Below are 22,353 nucleotides of genomic sequence, written 5' to 3' on the forward strand. Positions count from 1 at the left end.
CAAGAAACTACAGGCCAGTGAGTCTGACATCAGTAGTGGGAAAATTGCTGGAGGGGATTCTGAGCGACAAGACCTACCAGCATTTGGAGAGATTGTCTGATTCGAAACAGCACAGCTTTGTACATGGGAAATCATGTCTGACAAACCACCTGGACTTTTTTGAGGAGGTAACCAAGAAGGTACATGTGGGTAGGGCAGTGGATGTTGTCTATATGGATTTTAGCAAAACCTTCGGCAAGGCTGCTTACAGTAGGTTAGTCACGCAAGATCATATGGGATCGAAGGGAAAATAACTTATTAGATTTGTAATTGTCTCAGTGCTTGGAAGCAGAGGATGATGTTTGAAGGTTGTTTCTCAGTCTGGAGACCTGTGAGCCACAGGGGTCAAGTGCTGGGACAATTGTTGTTTGCAATTTATGTAAATGATTTGGATGTAAATGTACAGGATATGGTTAGGAAGTTTAGAGATGATACTAAAGTAGGTAATGTGTAGATAATGTAGAAGGTTATGAAAAATTAGAGGGATCTTAATCACAAACAAGAGAAAATCTGCAGACACTAGAAATCCAAGCAACACACACATAAAATGCTGGAGGAACTCAGCAGGCCGGGTATCTATGGAAAAGAGCACAGTCGACATTTCAGGCAGAGACCCTTCATCAGCTAGGTATGTTGGGGGGAGGGGTGAAATTGGCGAACAGCTTTCAATCCAGATAAATGTGAATATTCTATTTTGGGAGATTAAGCCAATATAAGATTTATACAGTGAATCCTGGGTAGTGTTATGGAATAGAAGAACTGGGAGTGCAAATGCATAGTTGACTGAAATCAGCATCAACAGTAGATAGGGTAGTGAAGAAAGCATGTGGCACACTGGCCTTCATCAATCAGGGTAATGAGTACTTGAGTTGGGAAATTATGATGCAGTTATACAATTCATTGGTGCGGTTGCACTTGGAGTACTTTAAGTTTGGTTGACCCTATTACAGGAAAGATGTTATTCAACTTGACAGAGTACAGAACGATTTACCTGGAAGTTGCCTGGACTTGGGGGGGCCTATGTTACAAAGAGAGATTGCACAGACAAGGATTTTACTCTGTAGAATGTAGGAAATTTGAAGATAACCAAATAGAGGTTATAAGATTATGAGGAGCAGACAAGCTGAAAGCAGTCTTCTTCTTAGGGTGAGATTGATAAAAACAAGAGGGCATAGGTTTAAGATCAGAGACAAGATACTTAAAAGGGAAATCAGGACCAGCTTCTTCATGCAAAGAGTTGAATAAGCTGCAAGAAATAGTGGTTGAGGTGGGCACACAAGCAACAGTGATAGGAAGTATGTAAGATGCTATGGGCCAAAAGAAGACTGATAGGACTAGGTGCTGGGCAACAAAGTTGAAGTGGACAAGATGAGCCAAAAGACTTGCTTCCATGCAGTATGATTCTATGACAAGGTTTCTGCCCCCCAAAATTATCTTGACTACAAATAATTTCAAGAGACATGCTATAAAAAGTGAAGTTGTGATACAATGGGAAAATAAGTCAAATTAAAACGCAAAATGGGATGCACTTCCATTCAGAAATAAATACAGGTGTTTTATTAGTGATATCTTCTCATTTACGAAGATAGCGAACAGAGTTTTTGCATTGTCGTTCAAGAAAGGAGGCTTCCTTGAAACAAAATCTGCCCAAAATATAAGAGGAATCTTTGAAGAATGAGCAAGCTTAGACTTAAGGTGTGCTGTTAAAAAAAAAACAGGCTACCACCAGGGCTCCTCTGAAAGAAGAAAAGTACTGACTTGCCATTATGCCAGGAGTATAATAATGTTGCTTTAGTCAAAGGGGGAAAGCAGACTAATTATTCAAAAGTTGCATCACATAGATTTACATGCAAATATGCAGAAACAATGTTAGTACGTTTTATATTTTGAAATTAACTTTATTCACAATAAAAATATATACAAAACAAAAAACAGGGCAAAGAAAACTTGGATATTCATGGCATTACATTCAGTCCTTTTTTTAAAAAAAAAATCAATGCACTATTGAAAGCATCCTATCCAGATGCATTAAGGCTTGGAATGGCAACAGCTCCGCCCGTGACTACAAGAAACTGCAGAGATCAGCGCATCCCAGAAACTAGCCTCCCCTCCATGGACTCTCTGTCTATGCTTCTTGCTGCCTTGGTAAAGCAGCAGCGTAAGCACAGACACCCTATCCTACCCCCCCCCCCAGACATTCTCTCTTCTCCCTCCTCCCACCAGGCAGAGGATATAAAAACCTAATAGAACGTAGTATCAGACTAGAGGACAGTTTCTTTTCCACTGTTATAATGCAGTTCCTTAGTACAATAAGATGTACTCTTGACTTCACAATCTACCCTGTTATGACACACACTTTATAACTGCAATACTATTTTGCACTGTCACTGTTCTTGCCTTGTAAAACTGCAATGCAGATTTTATTAAATAGATCCATATAAATTGCATTCAAGATGTTTTCACTGTACTGTACCTCAGTACCAGTGGCAATAATAAAGCAATTTACCATTAGTTCAAGTTTTTTTTAAAGAAAAAAAGAGCAAATAAGCAGAGCACCATAGCACTCATGCCCCCTGATGTGATACACCATTTTCATTGTTCAAGGGACTTCACCACCCAACTCTACCACTCTATACTGCAACATCTATACTGTGGTCTTTTCCCATTGACTTTGTATTAGCTGCACCAAACTTCAGTGCATTCCTCAGCATGTAGCCCTGTAGCCTGGACTGTCAGGATGCAGCAGTTCCTTACCGACATTTCGCTATGTTGGAAGACCAAGGGGGGTCTTTCACCAAGATGATGACCTCCAGCAACACTTGATATCAGTCTCTATGTGTGACCCTGAGAACAGCAGAGTCCTCTGCTTTGCAGCTGCTGAGGACCCTTATATCTGTCTCCAAATTCTCTTAGCACATCCAGTCTGCAGAGGTGGGTTACCATCTCTTCCACACTGCAACTGTCCTGAGGGCTTCACCTTTGGGTAAGCAAGGTCTCACTGCTGGTTGGCGAGTCCTGGTGATGAGGCATTCTGCAAGATGGTTGCCAGTCTGCTTGGGAACCACCCACCGTATTCATAGTGTCCTTGTCCTACAGTATCTGCAGGACGTTCCACACTGATTACTGCTTGATGGATGTGATCAAAGGTGTTTACTTGTAAGTACTCTCCCACAATGGACAGGTAGTGATTAGATTAGCTTTATCTGTCACATATGCATGTGCAGCAATTCCAGTAGGCTGGGGAATTGAATGATAATGGGTTCAGACCAATCTTCTGCAACACCAGGAACATGCAGAACCTTAGCACATAGTGACATATTGTCTGACGCATCCACACATTGAAGTGATCATAAGCGCACATTGGGTACACATGACCCCATCCTCCAAGGACCTAGACTTGCTCCATCTTAGATCCCAGATAAAATGGAAGACATCCGGGCAACTATTAAGGCAGAAGGGTTAGGAACAGGCCACACCTGTATCAAGTACAACAGTCCCAAGAGCATGTTATACCTGATAACCAAATTCTACTCAGTTATTTCTACAGATCCAATTTTTGTTTTACCTTCCCAATCCGCTCCAGTAAATTCCTGTTATATACCTCAGCCTCTCTGAACCAGATTCCTTGGCAACTTCAGGTCATCACACTGAGCAGAAGATAGCAACACTGTTCACATACAGGGAAGTTTTGAATTGTGCACCTCCACTGCCTGGCATCATCACTCTACTTATACTTTTGCTGTTCCTAAGAGATACAGCAAAGGACTCTATGCAGCACACATACAAGAGGGGTGAATGGACAATCCTGCCCAACTCTGGACTTGATGACGAGCAAACTATCTGTCTGTCATCCATTAATTTGGATTGCAGTATAGAAATCCGTGTAGAACAATTGGATCCAATTCTGATTTCCTCCCCAAAAGCTGTTTTGGTAAGAATGCCCATCATGTGCATGTGTGATATCCTGTCAAAGTACTTTTCCTGGCCCAAACTAACAAGGCAGCCATCCTCTGACATGCACGTATGGTCTAGGAGCAGAATTGACCTGGTGTGCAATGGCTTTGGACAGGACCTTCTGGTCCACATTCAAAATAAAATAGGTCTCCAATCCCTGATGTCCTCTTCCTCTTGCTTGCTGATGAGGGCAATGGTACCTTCCCCCATGGAGTCTGACATGAAGCATAACATATTTTACTTGCAGTAGGTCAGGGCCCATCTAGACCCTCAAAGCCAAGTGCAACCCTGCTGGTATGTTGTTGCTTCCAGTTGTTCTATTTATGCCAGAGGAATAGATGGAACCGATCAGCTCCTCCAGGATCAATGGCTCATCCAGACTCTCTTACTTGCTATTGCCTAACTCTGCCAAAATAAAGGACAGGATGTTCTGAGAGGCACTGCTGTCTTGATCTTTGTCATACAGATCCTCAATATGTCTGTCTGTGAAAATGTTACTGAATTGTCTTCTTCCTTACGGTTGTAGATCACAGAGCTTCCTCGGAGAATCTTTCGGAAGAAGCAGTGTAAGTACGTCTTATTCTGTTTCACAAAGCAGGCTCTGGATCTGAAGATGATCTTGGAAGATCTTAAGGTACGCAGCACAGCTTGCTGACTCTTCATCTCTCGGGAGTTCCCTCTCAGAGGGAACTTGCTGAAAGTCTGTCTAGAGTTGGCACAATTCTTCTGTCCTGCTTTCTGAACACCTTTGTTGACGAAGAACCTCTTGCTGCTCTCCTTGGTTTCTTCTCACTGGTGAATCAGAAAGTCAAAGAGGGGCCTCACTGTTCTCCAATCTGTGTAATCCCTCTGATTTCCTAATACTCTTTGGCTTCAGCAGCCTGATGGTCTACTTCCGCATCTTCATCTACCTTTTTGTCCTACTGTAGGACAGGAGACCTGAAGGAGGCAGTGATCATAGAAAAACGCCAATGCAGCATCAGTGAATCTGAGCCTGATTGCCTTCGACATGAAGAGGAAGTCTATTTGGGAGTATCCTGAGCTGCCCAGTCTAGTCCAGTCCAGTCCAATCCAATCCAAGTGTATTATCACTGTGTTTCACCTGCGGGGGACTGAAGGTTTGCACAACTTTGCACCTTTAGCTATTTCCATCAGGAGTCTGAAGCTGCTAATAGTCCACCACGTATGGCTACTGAAAATGTAAATAATGATGCTTCAGATCTCCTCTGAGGTTCCCATGATCTCATATGTATCTATGACAATCAACAGAGTTAATTCTGTTTGATAACAATACAACTGCGCATTCTAGATGTAGCAAAGGGTTGGCGACCCAAAATATAGGAGTTAACTATTGAAGACCCATGCACTTGAACATGATTAACTCTTGCCAGAGAATATAAAAAGCAGGAGCACAAATGGGCCAATCAGCTGTTGTGTTTGACCATTTAGAAAGTTTGTACCTGACCCACTCTTAACTTCAACACCACCACCTTCCCACATTTTCCCCATATGCTGCAGAACTGTCTTATCAGTGATGTTTCGGATGCTCAGTCTTTAATATATTGATTAATGACTCTACTTTCGGGATACAGAATTCTAAAGGGTTCACAACCATCAGATTCGAAATTCTTTTATCTCGATATTGAATGGGCAATCTCCCATTCAAAAACTACACTCAGTGGCTACTTTATTCGGTATACCTGCTCGTTAATGCAAATATCTAATCAGCCAATCATGTGGCAGCAACTCAATGCATAAAAACATGCAGACATGGTCAAGATGTTTAATTGTTGTTCAGATCAAACATCAGAATAGAGGAAGAAATGTTATACAAGTGACTTTGACCATGGAATGATTGTTTGTGCCAGATGGGCTGGTTTGAGTATCTCAGAAACTGATGATCTTCTGGGATTTTCAGGCAAAAGTCTCTAGAGTTTACAGAGAATGGTGCGAGAAACAAAAAACAACCAGAGATTTAGCAGTTCTATGGGTGAAAACACCTTATTATTGAGGGCAGAGAACAATGACCAGGATGGTTCAAGCTGACAGAAGGCAACAATAACTCAAATAATCACATTATAACAGAGGTGTACAGAAGAGTATCTTTGAAAACAAAATGTTCAGGTGTGTAACAAGGTGGCCACTACATGTACATCCACCAGTTCTTGCTAATTCCATAGAGCAAGAAGCTTCTTAATACCTCATCCCAAATCTGTGTTTGAATAAAATCTTTCATTCTATGTGTAGGCCCAATCTTAAACCTCCTCATAAAGCAACCCTTTATCTCAGCAATCAACCCAGTGGACATTTTTGGTCTCAATGCTGATGCATTTCCATAAACTGAGACTTATAGTGCATGCCAGAAACCCACCTGCATCCCATAAAATTGTGTCAAAGTTTTACTGTTATACTTTCCATTTCTTCTCACTAGTATTAACTTTTCTGGTTACTCATTATAATTGTATGTAAATGTCTCATGGACTACCAACCACTCATTGCCTTCATCCAAATTCATAAAATAGAGGGCAAATAGTTGAAGTCCTAGCACTCATCCCTGTGGCATTGCATTGATTGACAATCCAAAAATGATTACTTTATCCTTATTTTATGTTAGCTAGACAGCATCCAGTCCATACCAACCTGGTGTCCTATTTGGTAAACTTTTGAGGCATCTTACTAAGTGCATTCTGTAAGTGCTTTCTAAATGGGGATTCGATGAAGTAGTGCAACTTCATCGAGTTCCCATTTCACATTTCCCTTTCAAAAATGCTTGACCCTTACGATTTTTTAAATATTTTGCTTTTAACTCCTTAATAATGAATAGCGGAAAGTGGCAAAGAAACACCTCTCAAGTCAGTAAATTTTATAATGGAATTATGAAGACAAAGGCACCAAGAGAGTGTGGATCAGTTGAGCCAGGATGTAGGAAGAGACTGATTAGATGTTCAGAGTGTGGCTTCAGTCTTCTTAACAACTGACATACAATAATATTTTAAGCTATCTGCCCAATTGTTTATGGCTTTCTAATTATTTGGGATCCCCCCCTCCCTCCAAGAACAAAGAAATTTTAATACATTACATCTAACTACCTATACAGCCATTTTCTTAAGGGCCCCAAGATGCAGATTATGAGGTCTTTAGCACTATTAATTGACAGAGTGCATTTTTTTCCTTCTGGTAGATTATGTTAAGAGCTTTCTTTCCTATAAACGTTATCTACCATAATCGAGGTATGAAAGACTGATCCAAAATCCAGCATCCCTTCTATTTCCCATGATTAATTATTCAGTCACAACATCTGAAACATCTAACTATTTCAAGATATCTACAATACTAGCACTTGGGCAAATTCCTTCAATGCATCTAATTTCATCAGTCTCACTTCCTGCTTCTCCTCTGTTTACAAGGAACAAATTAAACTTTATTGTCTAGATTGATAACAACTTCAAATATTCAAAAAGCTCAACACAATTTGGCACAAAGCACTTGTCATAATTTAAAGCCCACTTACTGGTTTCAAACTTAACTATAATCACCAGCCTTTGGAACACACTGGTTCCAGTGTGCTATTTACACACTGCAGTGCCACCTCTAGAATACATCTGAAGAATCTGCCAATGCAGTTTTTACATTCCCTGGAAGGAAGTGGTCAAGAAATAACTGGGAACATGATTATATCTATATCACAAACTCTTCTGCCCTGAGAACATATCAATTTTTTCATAACTTTTCTACATTCAGATTGCAGGTGCTTCAAAAAGTAAAATCAAGAACGGATAATAAATGTTAGCCTTGTTTAAGGTTGCATAACCCAAGGATGAACTTTGATTTTTGTATATCTACTGTATGCAAACTAAATTTAGATTGCAGTAAACAATCATACTTCTTAATAGATCTTCCCTATTTTGGTGGGGGGGGGGAAGAGAGGCTATTTTGCATAAACTTAATATTGTGAGCTTTCTGATAATTAAATCAATCTTTGGACGGATTTGTTTTTCTATAATCAGGGCACAGAGCGCTTTGACAATGAGTTTTCAAATCCACTACCAAATTTGTAAGATTCTGTCTCTGTAAGTGAGTATGGCAAGGTTAGTACCCCTGAATCATGTATAAAGCTACAAATACATTGTTTATACAAAATGGAAAATTGACCTTCATCAGCATTTAGATTTTTTAAAAATTCCTGTAAAACAGAATTAAGTAATAAAGTGTGACTGTGGAGAAGAAGATAATCAATAGAAGAGATTCCAAGATGAAACACTTTGCATTAGTATGTTCATATTAAATGGAACCAATCTCCAAACGGCCACTTGTAAGTGTACATTGTATTTTGCTGATCAAAACTTACGAGGTCCCCATGACATTGTTAACCACCTCCTTAAAGAAATCATTTTCTGGACTTTTATTTCCATCACTGAGCTCAAATTCAATTGGCCGTTTTCCTGAAGACTCAGAGTTCTGAAAAAAAAATTGTTAAATTGCTCAATTAACTTTCTATGAAAGAGCAGAGTGATCAGGTAGATTTAGTATTACCAGCAAATCAACATTTACTGAGCTGTTACACAGTTAGAATCTACAATTGATCATTCATAATTACTTGCATTCATAGTTAACTTTAAAATGGAAAGACATGTCAAATCATTTTCATTATAAGTTAAGACAGCATGGGAAGGTGGTTAAAATTTCAATGATGCGGTGGATTTTCTAAAAGCTTTCAAAAGGGAGTTGTAGGGACAAGAAAGAAGGGAGGTGACATTGTCAACTTAATAGAGTGAGCAGAGACTAGTAAAGAAGCAATTTTAAAATCAGCAATTTTTTTCAATGCAGAAGGTAAGACATGAAGATATAAACCATCTGATTGAGTGAGAAGGAAGAGATTGATTAGAAGTTTTTGTTATGGTTTCAGTCCTCCCAGTTGTGGAGAACATAAACACAGCAGCTAAATGTCATCCAAATAGATGGTTAACTTTGTATTTGGCTAATCACACGAGGCAGTTGTATGTAAAGGAAAATAAGATGGAGGTTGAGAGCAGGCTGGGCAATGAATGATTCATGCAAAAGAATTCTAAAAGAACTCACTCTAAATGTGAGTTTTTGAGTCAGGAACTGAAAGAAACTTTGATGGACATACATTAAGCATATTGGGCCTTCACCAGTCAATTGTAGTCAAACAGAGAGCCCTGCTTGAACAGCAATTAGTTTCCTAATAGCTCCAAATTTGGTCTTTGAGTACAGATGGATAACCCAGGAGTAGTATAGGTGTACAAAATGGTATACCAACCAAACAAAGCTACCAATAGGATTACATGAAGTAGCAAAAACAGTATATCGAGCAACAGAGATTAAAAACCTCCACAATCAACAAATCAAATCAAACATCTGCAGCCTTGTTACATTTAATCTTAAGCAGTGATGGACATTAAACGGTTATTGGGAAGAGCAGAATATCAAAAACATCCTCAAAGGTGATGGCCAGTATTTCAGTGCCAAAAGACAAGGAAGGAGCATTTACAACCGTGTTACAGCAAGAGCTCATGAAAAGGCAGGATCCTTGCAGCAGCATCAAACCTGCACTTTTGATCCTGCTGGTCTTTACCCAAGCTATAACTGGTAAAGTAACAACACAGGCACCATGCATCCTCCAGTATTGCAATATATGTCGTTTTATCTGTATTCAAGGTGATTGGGAAATAAATTTACCAGGAGGACTATAGTGTTTTCAATAATGCCACCTTTTCAAGGGAAATTAAGGATGGATAATCAATGCTGGACTTTATCAAACATATGAAAAAAAAAGTAAACTTCCTTCTCCTTTGTGGGAGTTTTCCATCAGTTCCACAACTCCCTGCTTCAAAAGCAACAATCATGAAACCAAAAGCTACTGCATACTCTAGAAAAGCAAAATAAAAACAAAAAAAATGCTCAAAAAGTCAGGCAGGAACCATGAAAAGTGAAAAAACACAGGAGCTTATATTTCATGTCAGTGAATGGAGAAAAGTACTAAATTTCAGAGAAGGGGAGGGAAAACCATAAGATGGAGATCAAAAAAAGGAAAATAATTAATAAGGTTCAATTTGTCTCTGACTGTGGGGTCAACAACTGAAATTAAAGCTGAAACGTCAGTGTAATTGTGTCAGTTTGTCACCAGGTGAAGGCCAGTTAAATTGGTTTATGCTAACAAAACTAATACGTTAATGTTAGGTTCTAACATTTTAAAAAATTCCAGGTGTTGAAAAGTGGAATGCTTTCTATGAACAAACCATTATACTTACAGTACACAGATTTAATATTTCAGTACTGGTAAGTAGTTGGAAATCCAATTTTTCTTCACCACAAGGATAGCATTCATAGAATTCTGGCTGCTTGTGCGTAATTGAGTACAGAACTAGAAGAAAACTTCTCTTCTCATTTGTAAAAATCCTATTAAAGAAATAAAGTTATTGCAAACAGAAATTTATATAAGAATGAAGTGCAATAACATAGTTCAAAATAAATATGGCTATGTAATCACAATATTAATTTTTGCACAATAGCTTGTTAAAAAATAGTTTGTCGCCAAGTGTGGGTAGTGTGCAAATTGGAAGGAACTTGAAGTAGGTGAGATCTTGCTGATCTGGTGCCATGTTCTGTATTAGAATAACTTCTTTTAAATGAACATAAAAGATACAAATAATCAAAATGATTATGACATCTCAAAACTTTGACAAATGTCTATAGATGTGAACTGGAGACTATATTGACTGGCTACATCATAGTCTAGTACAGAAGCACCAATGTCCTTGAATGGAAAATTCTCCAAAAAAGTAGTGGATACAACCCAGACCATAACGGGTAAAGCCCTCCCCACCATTGAGCACATCTACGTGCAGCGCTGTCGCAGGAAAGCAGCATCCATCATCAAGGACTCCCACCACCCAGGCCACGCTTTCTTCTCACTGTTACCCTCAGGAAGGTGGTACAGGAGCCTCAGGACGCACATGGCCCACACCACCAGGTGCAGAAATAGTTATTAGCTCTCAACCATCAGGCCCTTGAACCAGTGGGGATAACTTCACTCGCCCCATCACTGAACTATTCTCACAATCTATGGACACACTTTCAAGAGATCTTCATGTAATGTTCCTGATATTTATTGCTTCTTTATTTAAAACTATTCATTTTTCCTTTTGTATTTGCAGCTTGTTGTTGTTTGCACATTGGTTGTTTGTCTGACCTGTTGGATATAGTCTTTCATTGATTCTGTTAGTTTCTTAGTATTTACTGTGTATGCCCACAAGAAAATGAATCTCAGGGTTGTATATGGTGACATATATGTACTTAGATTATTTTAATTTAAAAGTTCTAATTAAATTTATTATCAATGTCAAGAAGAGAGTATAAAATGATGAAATCTCAACAAGCTCTGGCTTTCTAAATATTTAAACTTTGGACTTTGGTGTTAGATAGTCCAGGCACAGAAATCCAAGACATACTGACAATTAATCAACTAGGCTAGTATTCCCTTTAGAATTGCCAGTAATAGCTGGCGAGATCTAGTCTATTAGACAGTTCCTGTCATTTTCAGTGTTAAAGATCGCAGGCCAGAGAAGTGCGATGAAAATAATAAGGTTCAGGGGAACCCCGAAGCCAGGGCATCAAAGGGTATGGGGAGAAGGCAGGGGAGTGGGGATGGCTGGAAGAATTGGATCAGCCCATGATTGAATGACAGAGCAGACTCGATGGGAGAAATGGCCTACTTCTGCTCCTACGGCAGCGGTCCCCAACCACCGGGCCGCGGACCGGTACCGGGCCACAAAGCATGTGCTACCGGGCCACGAGGAAACAATATGATTTGGCGATATGAGTGAGCTGCACATTTCCTCATTCCCTGTCACGCCCTGTTGGGCTTGAACGCATGTGCAGTCATTACCCGCGCGTTATCCATGTCAGCGAGGGAAGGAGATCAACTCCTCGAGCTTGCAAATGATGGCGGGCTGGAAAGTATGTTTGACATAACATCTGTCGGCATTCTGGATCAAAGTCAAGGCTAAAAATCCTGAGATAGCCACGAAAGCACTGAAAACGTTGCTTCCATTTCCAACATATCTCTGCAATGAATACAACGAAAACTAAATTGCGGAATAGACTGGACATAAGGAACCCCCTTCGACTATCGCTGTCTCCCATCACTCCTCGATAGGACCGTCTTGTTGCAGGAAAACAAGCCCAGGGCTCCCACTGATTCAATGATATTGGTATGTTGCAATGATTTTATATGTTCATACGGGGAAATATGTGGTGTGTTTAATATACAAACGTTATTTAAAATGTTATGATGCTATTGACTTATATAACCATATAACAATTACAGCACGGAAACAGGCCATCTCTCCCCTTCTAGGCCATGCCGAACGCTACTCTCACCTAGTCCCACCGACCTGCACTCAGCCCATAACCCTCCATTTCTTTCCTGTCCATATACCTATCCAATTTTTCTTTAAATGATAATATCGAACCTGCCTCTACCACTTCTACTGGAAGTTCGTTCAACACTTACTTCAAGCTCCCCTGTCCTCCCCTGATAATTGACTTATCACTATATTCATGCGAGGAAAATATGCACTGTGTGTTTAATATTAAATTCGTTAGATAAACCCTTTTAGAAAGGAAATTGAGTGTACTAGCCACTTTTCACTGATATTCCGGTCGTGATTAACACTTCCCCCCAAACAGAATCGCCAAAAACGATTTGTTGGAAAAAATCGTACACGCATGCGCAAGTCACGCGTGCACACTGGTGCCTGCACAAGGCTTCATGGTTATTGTAGTCTTTCTCAGGGTAAACACAACGTATTTGACTGCTACTCTTGTCCGTTGGCAACCCTACCAATCCCCCAATCCCTCCCCCCCGCCCCCCCCGGTCGACCGGTCCGCAAGAATATTGTCAATATGAAACCGGTCCACAGTGCGATAAAGGTTGGGGACCCCTATCCTACAATAGATCTTATGGTCTTATAATACAGGCACAGCACTGCAAAGGTTTCCATGAGAAGCACCCCGTGAGAATATTAGTTTAGTTCTTAAATTCAACAGGTAACATTATTTTCTTTTTAAAACAGTAGAAGTTGTAAAACTGTACTTCAATTACAGACTGATTTAAGTTGTTGAACCTTACCTCTCTTGAATGGAAGAACTGAAAAGATATCTCAAGCAGTAGGCCCAAACTTGAGGACTATGTACATGAGTAGCACCACTCAACCAGCTAGAATACCAAAGGTGTAAAGAATTAGAGCAGCACTTCAGTTATATAAAATAGCACTATTGACAGTCTAATATTAATATATGCAAATCAAAATCCAACATACTGAAATATTCCAATTCATAATTTTGACTGAAGATTAGTGAAAGCAAATTCTTAGTATCAAAGTATAAAAATACCTCAGAATATCTATTGTAAAGTATTGAGTTTCACCATTCCCGTACCACCACAAAGCACCCATCAGAATTTTGTCATTCAGATAATGAAACATATCTCAATTTCTCATTAAGCGAAATATAGGCTAAGTTTTAAACTTCACTCAAAGATCCCTTAACATGGCTTACCATATTATACTTACATTCCTACAAGAGGCAAAGTGAGCACTTTCGGATCAGATTCAAGTATCAATAGAAGCTTGCGTGTCTGATCCATTGTAAGGTATCTGTAATTTAAACAACATCTTTTCACCAGCTGTTAGCACAAAATATATTTAAAAACTTAAATCACTGTAATTAAATACTCTTGATATTATACAACACCTTGTAACAGATACAAAATACAAGAGTCGTAACTATCATCCAAACATGTATAAATAATTACAAAAAAGCTAAGAAAATTACAAAAAATTGAGAAAGCTTGCTAATAATCAAGTGAAATATATAAGATGTATATTAATGTCAGTAGGTGACTCCTAGTCTCCTGCCATAACTACTTCTGAAAGCAGTTAAGTTACAATGAACAATTAGAATCATAGCAAAAATCCCAACAGTATCTGAATGTTTTAGAGCAATGTAGCAAACACCTATAATAAATTGGACGTTTAAACCCTTTATAACAAGACTGAACTGTGGATTTATATTTTATTTTTAAACCTATTTTGGGGGTGAACAAAATTATTTTATAAAAAAGATAAAATGATGTGATCAAAGGTCATTAATCCCACAGAAACATGTCATAACAATGGCATTTGTATTTAACAAATTATTAGAGTACTAGCCGTAACTTCTTCCACCATTGGGGTTAGCAGCATCATATTCAAAATTACAATACCTGCACTACAACTACAATAAAAGCAATCACCCTTTTTTAAACAGGCCTTCATTTTGTACGCCGATTTATAAAACACAATTTTTTTTATATTTTCTTGTGAGTCAACTTACAATTTAAACCACAAAAATTTTAAAATATCCAAACACGAGGAATTCTGCAGATGCTGGAAATTCAAGCAACACACATCAAAGTTGCTGGTGAACGCAGCAGGCCAGGCAGCATCTCTAGGAAGAGGTATAGTCGACGTTTCGGGCCAAGACCCTTCGTCAGGACTAACTGAAAGAAGAGCTAGTAAGAGATTTGAAAGTGGGGGGGGGAGGGGAGGGGGAGATCCAAAATGATGGAAGACAGGAGGGGGAGGGATGGAGCCAAGAGCTGGACAGTTGGCAAAAGGGATATGAGAGGATCATGGGACAGGAGGCCCAGGGAGAAAGAAAAGGGGGGGGGGGAAACCCAGAGGATGGACAAGGGGTATAGTGAGAGGGACAGAGAGAGAAAAAGGAGAGAGAGAGAAAGAATGTGTGTATATAAATAACGGATGGGGTACGAGGGAGAGGTGGGGCATTAGCGGAAGTTTGAGAAATCAGTGTTCATGCCATCAGGTTGGAGGCTACCCAGATGGAATATAAGGTGTTGTTCCTCCAACCTGAGTGTGGCTTCATCTTTACAGTAGAGGAGGCCATGGATAGACATATCAGAATGGGAATGGGACGTGGAATTAAAATGTGTGGCCACTGATATTTTAAAATCAAATTTTAAAATATGATTATATCTGGTATGACTCATTCCCAACAACTGTGGAAAAAAAAACAATTACTAAAATATTGCCTCCAATGGAAATTCCTTGTTTACTGAGATAATTTTCCAGGCAAGTACTTTGATTTACAATGTGCATTCTTTGCAAGTTGGCATTTTTATGCAAATATAGCAACATCATTATTTGCCACAAAACAGTTCTCATTGCTAATTTCTGGCTGTTTATTTTGAGTCAGCTTCCAAAGCATTTCTAAAGTTAGATCAAAGAGGTAGATGAGATAGCAAGTATAATACTTTTCCTCTAAGTAATGAGAATATCATTCTCTGGTAATAGCAGTTAATGCACATAATAGATAATTTCAAATTCAAGGCTTTCATTCTAATTATCAGTTGCTTACTAACACCCATCGAAATAGATTCTGTGTTTCCTTAATATGAAATGACCTGAGGCAAGATTGAAAACTGAAACACTGCAGGCTTATGAAGTTATTAAAGTCTCCAAAAATGTAAACTATATACACATTATAAAACCATCCTGGGAATATCAGAATCAAGCTTATTATCACTGGCATGCGACATGAAATTTGTTAACATAGCAGCGGCAGTTCAATGCAATACATAATATAGAAAAGAAAAAATATAATAAATAAACAATACATATATTGAATAGATTTTAAAAAAACATGCAAAAAACAGAAATACTGTATATTAAAAATAGTGAGGTAGTGTCCAAGGATTCAACGTCCATTTAGGAATCGGATGGCAGAGGGGAAGATACTGTTCCTGAATTGCTGAGTGTGTGCCTTCAGGCTTCTGTGCCTCCTACCTGATGGTAACAGTGAGAAAAGTGCATTCCCTGGGTGCTGGAGGTCTTTAATAATGGACGCTGCCTTTCTGAGACACCGCTCCCTAAGGGTGTCCGGGTACTTTGTAGGCTAGTACCCAAGATGGAACTGACTAGATTTACAACATTCTGCAACTTCTTTCGGTCCTATGCAGTAGTGCCTCCCAACACCAGATAGTGATGCAGCCTGTTAGAATGCTCTCCACGGTAAAACTATATAAGTTTTTGAGTGTATTTGTTGGCATGCCAAATTTCTTCCAGCTCCTAATAAAGTATAGCCGCTGTCTTGCCTTCTTTAAAACTACATCGATATGTTGGAACCAGGTTAGATCCTCAGAGATCTTGACACCCAGAAACTTGAAACTGCTCCCTCTCTCCACTTCTGATCCCTCTATGAGGATTGGTATGTGTTCCTTTGTCTTACCCCTCCTGAAGTCCACAATCAGCTCTTTCTTCTTACTGATGTTGAGTGCCGGGTTGTTGCTGTGGCACCACTCCACTAGTAAAGCTAAAGATAGTAAATTTAACTGCTTCACTAATAGAAGTGAAAGTTTATTTTCCAAAACACAAGTCAATGGAATTTTTTATATTAAATTGATTAACATAATTCCTGGCAAAATGGTTTTAATGCATTTAGTTCTGGTCTGGATGGACTTTTTCTAGCAGCAATTATTGCAAAGACCATTTCCAACTCCACCGATATTCTCTGTTTACTCTTCATTGGTTATATTTCATTCTTGCAGATGCTAATGCCTTAGATGTGTAGTTTCCATAAACTTTTCTGACTTGCCAATATTTTAGTGCAGGGTACTGAATTAGCACTCCAGTAATGGGAACTCATAAAAACAAATTTATGTTCCAGTGCTGAGAGAATAGTGTCTTTTGGACTGTCTCAAAGGCTTTGTGAAATTGTTTACTTGGTTGAGTGAATACAAAATATTTCAACACTGTCGTACAAACAACAGCAAACTAATACCCATTTTTAAAGAATTTTTGAATTATTACAGCACAGGAGACTTATCTTCTTCATGGAGTTTATGCCTGCTGTCAATACAGCAATTCTTTCCCCACTGTTCTAAAAACTCTCTCTCAACTGCCGTAGCTCTCCTCCCTAACACGATAAAACTGTTCTCTGGGTAATTACCATAGTGCTGTGAATATAATGACCATTTTCTATATTTGAGCTTACATCTCTAAAAGTACATTGTTAGCTGTAAAACATGATGGGACCCCACAAAAAGCAGGTCTTTTTTTCCTTAACCATTTGCATCCTAATATCACAAAGCCTGTTTCTCCCTCAAAACCAGATTAAATATCTTGTTAAATTGCTTGATGATACTATTGCAAAGCACCACCAGATGCTTACCTATATTCATATAATGCCTTCAGCAGCAAATTTCTTTAAACAAAAACAGGCTTTCAGAATCATCATATGTGAACAAATGCAACAAATTTGAATATGGCATCTTAGAATTTCCCATAAGTGCATATATTTTCAATGTTTTCATGCCCAACTCACCCAAATTTGTATGTTCCTTGAATCTGAGCAATATTAAGTGGGCTGGTTAAATTTCTTGCCAAAGCTGTAGGGATTATGGGAATTTTATTGATTGGAGTAGCTTCAAAGACTATTGCTATTGTAACAGCTGCCCAGCGAAGTTCCAGGGTTAGGTTATCCAATTGGTTCATGCATGTAATATGTCCTCTCATTGTAAGAAGTCTAGAAGAGTCGATTGTTTCCTTGCCACTACAGTAGTAGTGTAGTGCCTGGTAAATTAGAATAGACACAATTACTAATGTCCGTATAGACTTCAACATTATCATTCTAACCCAAAAAGATGAGTTCAAATCCATAAAACTATGTCAAAGCACCATGCATTCAGAGTAAGCTACATTGACTCCAGTAGTACATTATAAAATATAAAAAATAAGTTTGCAAAGGGATGTAGAAAGAAATCAATCATTTGATGTAATTAATATTTACTATACTTTGACACAATTATCAAAGCCTGGAAATGAAAACAAGAGATCACATCATAAAATCTGAATGTAATATACAAAACTGAAAATCATATGAATGAACCACTGTTCCACCAGGAAAGTGTGTTTAAGTTGCTGAAACATCATAGGCAAGATATAAAATGATAGGTTACATCTCAAAGAGAAAATTCACAGTAGAATACAAAAAAAAAAGCAGAACAACCCAAATAGTTTTCTCTCATATAGGAAACCAGAGTTTGTAGCCAATGCCAGATTAACAAAAGTAGAAAAAGAGGGATGTGAAAAAAAGAAAATCTTTGAGTCATTTCAGAAAATGCCTACATAAGTATTCTTAAAATTCAATATTGTTCTGTCATTCATATGTAATTACCTTAAATGCAGCATGGAAATCCTCAGATGTATAGACATTGATGTCTCTAGAAGCAGGTCCTTGAGTATCAACTGTACATGGAATCAGGAAATCACCAGGAAGAAGTGCTGTGGGAACCTTGTCAGAACGCCCAGCAACTTCTCGTCCAGGATCAATGCGATCTATAGTCAGTGTAACACCTTCCTCATCTGCATTGAGACAAATTACACTCACTTAACCAAGTAAATAATTTCACAAAGCCTTATTTAAATAAAAGTTTCTCAAAAGGCCAGTTCAGAAAATGTCATTTTGTGAATGAAGTTTAATAATTTTGATTAATTAGAGGTTGATACTGCTGGTTGCTTAAATTCCACTGATCAACAACGTGACAACATATACACAAGAAATAGAATGCAAATGAAATGAAACATTGAACAAAAAGAAATTCAAATTCGACGGATATTTTAAGACATTGAAAGGCATAAGATATCAAAGCAAAGCATTTCAATGGCATGAAAGTTACGTTCAGCTAAGTTGCAGTGATGAACATCGACTTGCAACAATGCAGCAGGAGGAAAAAGTAATAGAACTACAGAGAAGAGATGGAGATCAAGTACAAGTTCAGTTTATTATCAATTAACTGTACTCATTGATATTGCCAAATGAAACAGCATTCTTCCAGACCAAGGTGCACAAAATAGTACATATAACTCACACACAAAGTAACATTACCAAACTAAATTAACAAATAATAAGGTGCATATATGATACAAGTGAAAAAGTAAACACATAACTGGTGTTCCATACATGATTAAACCTGAGTGGTAGCAGGGAGTTCAGCAGCCTGGGAGAGGAAGCTGTTTCCCATCCTAACAGATTTAGTCCTAATGCTACGGTACCTCCTGCCTGATGATAGGGGTTCAAAGAGATTGTCGGATGGATGGGAGTGATCACTGACAATGCTAGAGGCACTGCGTACACAGAACTCCTGATAAATATCTCTACCGGATTGAGGGGCGAGAGAAACAGAGTCCTTGATGATCCTCCCAGCAGTCCTTGCCAAATATTGCAGGGACTTGTGGTCAGATGCCTTGCAATTCCCATACTAAATGGTGATACAGCTGGTCAGGATACTCTTGATGGTGCTCTTGTAAAAATCGGAGGGGGTTGACGCAGGTTACTGTCACCCTCTTGGGCACCAGGATGATGGTGGCCACCTTGAAGCTTCAGGGGATAGTAGACCATGCCAAAGGTATTGAAGATGTCTGTTAGACTCTCTGCATGCTGCCTCAGCATCAGACCACGTACGTTACCAGGCTCCACTGCTTTAAGTGACTCTGGCTAGGGTCTTTCTCAGATCAGCTGTGGCCAGACAGAGTACTTGCTCCTCAGGGGAGGAGGGGGGGAAAAAAAAAATCAAATCGCCAATGCATTGTCCTATGCATCAAACCAAGCGTAAAAAACGTTCAGCCCATCAAGAGGCGTCACTGTCTTTGATGTGCAGCATGGACTTGTAGTCTGTTATTATTTGAATGTATTGCCACATGTGCCTCGTGTTTCTGGTGTCACAGAAACATTCTCTGTGAACAATGCCATTTACCTTCTTGGTGGCATGAGAAAACTCAGCTCTTGCTGACCTGAGGACTGTCTTATTACCTAGCAAGTTACACCTTTAAATATTATGCCAAGAAATGTGAAGACAAATGAAGGACTGTTATAGCAATATGAGATGGCTCCAGAAGCATTAAGGAATGAAGTTGTATGGTGCTGAGCTCCAAGCTTCATTGATCAACACAAAGCAACTGAGCTCCTCAAGGAAGACGGCAATTGGGCACAGGCACACAGAATGATCCTGGGATAAATTACATGCAAATGATGCCACCTTGAAATGGGAAAATATGATAACTGTTGGGATGTATGGGTACATAATTGTGGGAGAGATCTAGAAGAAATGGAAAGGAGCAGTCACTGGAGTGTCAGAGGAAGAGTCTAGCACATAAGGAAGGGAAGGAGTCTGAACAATGCAATCCAAATTCTTTCATCTTGAAAAATCAAGATCCACACCAATGCAATTTAGGTTGGGTCATTGTCATTTCAAATCAATCGAAACATTTCTCTAGGATCTACTTAAAAATATTGGTTTGCTTTTAGAGTTTTAGCTTCTTTTCCATTAAACAACTTTTTTTTAAATTAAAAACTCAAAATAATGGAGGTCTAGAAGTATGAGACTTTTTAAAAAAACTGATTGTAGAGTCATTGAAAAGAAAAGCATATATTGTTCAAACTTTTCAGATAAAAACCACATTAGAATAGCTTCTTCCTGACAACAGCATTATTTGACCAAGTACAATGTGACAAATTTTGCAGACAGGAACTTACGTACTGATAAATGATTGCCAGATTTTAAATTTTGAATATTTTAATCATTAACGTGATTAGGTGGAGAGCAGAGACTTACAAAAGGTAAATAGTGTTTCAGAAATGAATGAAACTTTTTTTTTGAGGTTTTAACCAATAGAACAGTTAAGGGAAAATTATTCTATTGGTTGCAAATGCAGTTTACATATTTGAAATTTCAGATGATCTTCGATAAGGTGACACACAAGAGGTTACAAAACAAAATTAGAACATGTGGGATTCAAGGCAATGCACAGATGTAAACTGAGGACATTTATTCCTGCTATTTTCAGAAGAGAACCTGTAGTTTTGGAGGCTATGACTAACAAATGGATTGGTTCTGGAGCCTCAGGTATCCAAAATTTCTTTCAGGAATTTGGATGAGGAGACCAAGTGCAATAACCAAGTTTACTGAAGATACTAAGGTGAACTGCAGGGTGGGCTGTGAAAAGGATTTTGATAGACTACACCGCGAGCGTCAAGTGCTGTTTATATTCCGATCAATATATTTTTGACCACCAATGGAATTAAATATTTATGAGATTGGTACAGAAAATGTAAAACTTCTGTACACATTGCCTAGAAGTAGATATAGACTCCAAAAATTACAATAAAAATAACTATAATTTTGCTTTCAGAAATTGGTTTTAATGAACTTACCATCATCGACTACTACAGAGCCAAGCAGGAAACAAGAGAAAACTTTGCTTTCACTCTGTTTGGCATGGCGATGGACCAGACGCAAGGTCTTCTCCAACACACGCAGCTTCGGGTTTCTGTGGAATGGGATGTATTTACTAAACATAGAACTACAATAGTAAAGGCTCCTAACCTTTTCACAAATACATCAGTTCTTAAAAAAATTATGACAGCAATATCTAATTTTCTAAAGTAAACCACTGCAGACTCTAAAAGGATGTAAATACAAAATACTATAAAGACTAAAACTACTTTATTTGCCAATGAAGGGTCTCTGGCCACAACACCAACTGCTTATTCTCCTCCATAGATGCTGCCTGAATTGCTGAACTCCTCCTGCATTGCATGTGCATTTTTCAGTTTACTGCTTTAATCCTTAGATCAAAAAAAACTGCCAAGAGTTATGGACTCACCCAGCTCCACTGCAGGTAAAACTCTCCCCACCACTGAAGACATCTTTACGAGACAGTGCCTCAAAAAGACAACTTCCATCATTAAGGACCCTCAAAATCCGAGCTGAAATGCCTCTCATTACTATCATCAGGGAAGATGGAAAGCAGCCTGACTCAACATTTTAAGAGCAGCATCTCCACCACCCCCCGCCATCATTTCTGAACATTTCCTGTACACTACCCTTGTTATTCTTTAGATGGCACCATTTCTGTAATGTATACATTTGTCCTTGCACTGTACTGCTGCCACAAAACAAATTTCACATCATATATCAGTGATAATAAACCTTAGTGTGAAACCAATGTAAAAATTAATTCAAACAGTACAATGCCACACAACATCAGCTTGCAACTTGTAAGAAAATAATTGCGAAAATTAAGCCATATACAGGGAAAATAGAATCTGTCATTCCTACCTGTAGTATGCAAGTTGAAGGCTAACTGCATCACCAAGAGGTGTTGGATCCCATAAAGCTATCTTTGCCTTAGGAAAAGTGAAAGGCATTATTCCATGTTCCAAAGACCTGCAAAGAACATGAATGCATCTTTGAGGAAATATACATCACATCACAAA

The 22,353-nt window shown here is 38.7% G+C and overlaps 1 protein-coding gene across 1 annotated transcript in view; it reads right to left on the minus strand.

Moving 5' to 3' along the window:
• Positions 1-22,353, minus strand: part of stil (STIL centriolar assembly protein) — a 58,398-nt gene that overhangs the window by 20,391 nt on the left and 15,654 nt on the right. The window contains exons 3-10 of the mRNA XM_063064304.1: positions 22,196-22,303; positions 21,289-21,404; positions 18,253-18,440; positions 17,401-17,648; positions 13,590-13,673; positions 13,148-13,234; positions 10,266-10,413; positions 8,342-8,451 (exon numbers count right to left, since the gene is read on the minus strand). Coding sequence (XP_062920374.1) covers positions 8,342-8,451; positions 10,266-10,413; positions 13,148-13,234; positions 13,590-13,673; positions 17,401-17,648; positions 18,253-18,440; positions 21,289-21,404; positions 22,196-22,303 — 1,089 coding nt within the window. The remainder of the gene's footprint in view (positions 1-8,341; positions 8,452-10,265; positions 10,414-13,147; positions 13,235-13,589; positions 13,674-17,400; positions 17,649-18,252; positions 18,441-21,288; positions 21,405-22,195; positions 22,304-22,353) is intronic.

Source organism: Mobula hypostoma, chromosome 12 (genome assembly GCF_963921235.1).
Source record: "Mobula hypostoma chromosome 12, sMobHyp1.1, whole genome shotgun sequence".
NCBI classification, from domain to species: Eukaryota; Metazoa; Chordata; class Chondrichthyes; order Myliobatiformes; family Myliobatidae; genus Mobula; species Mobula hypostoma.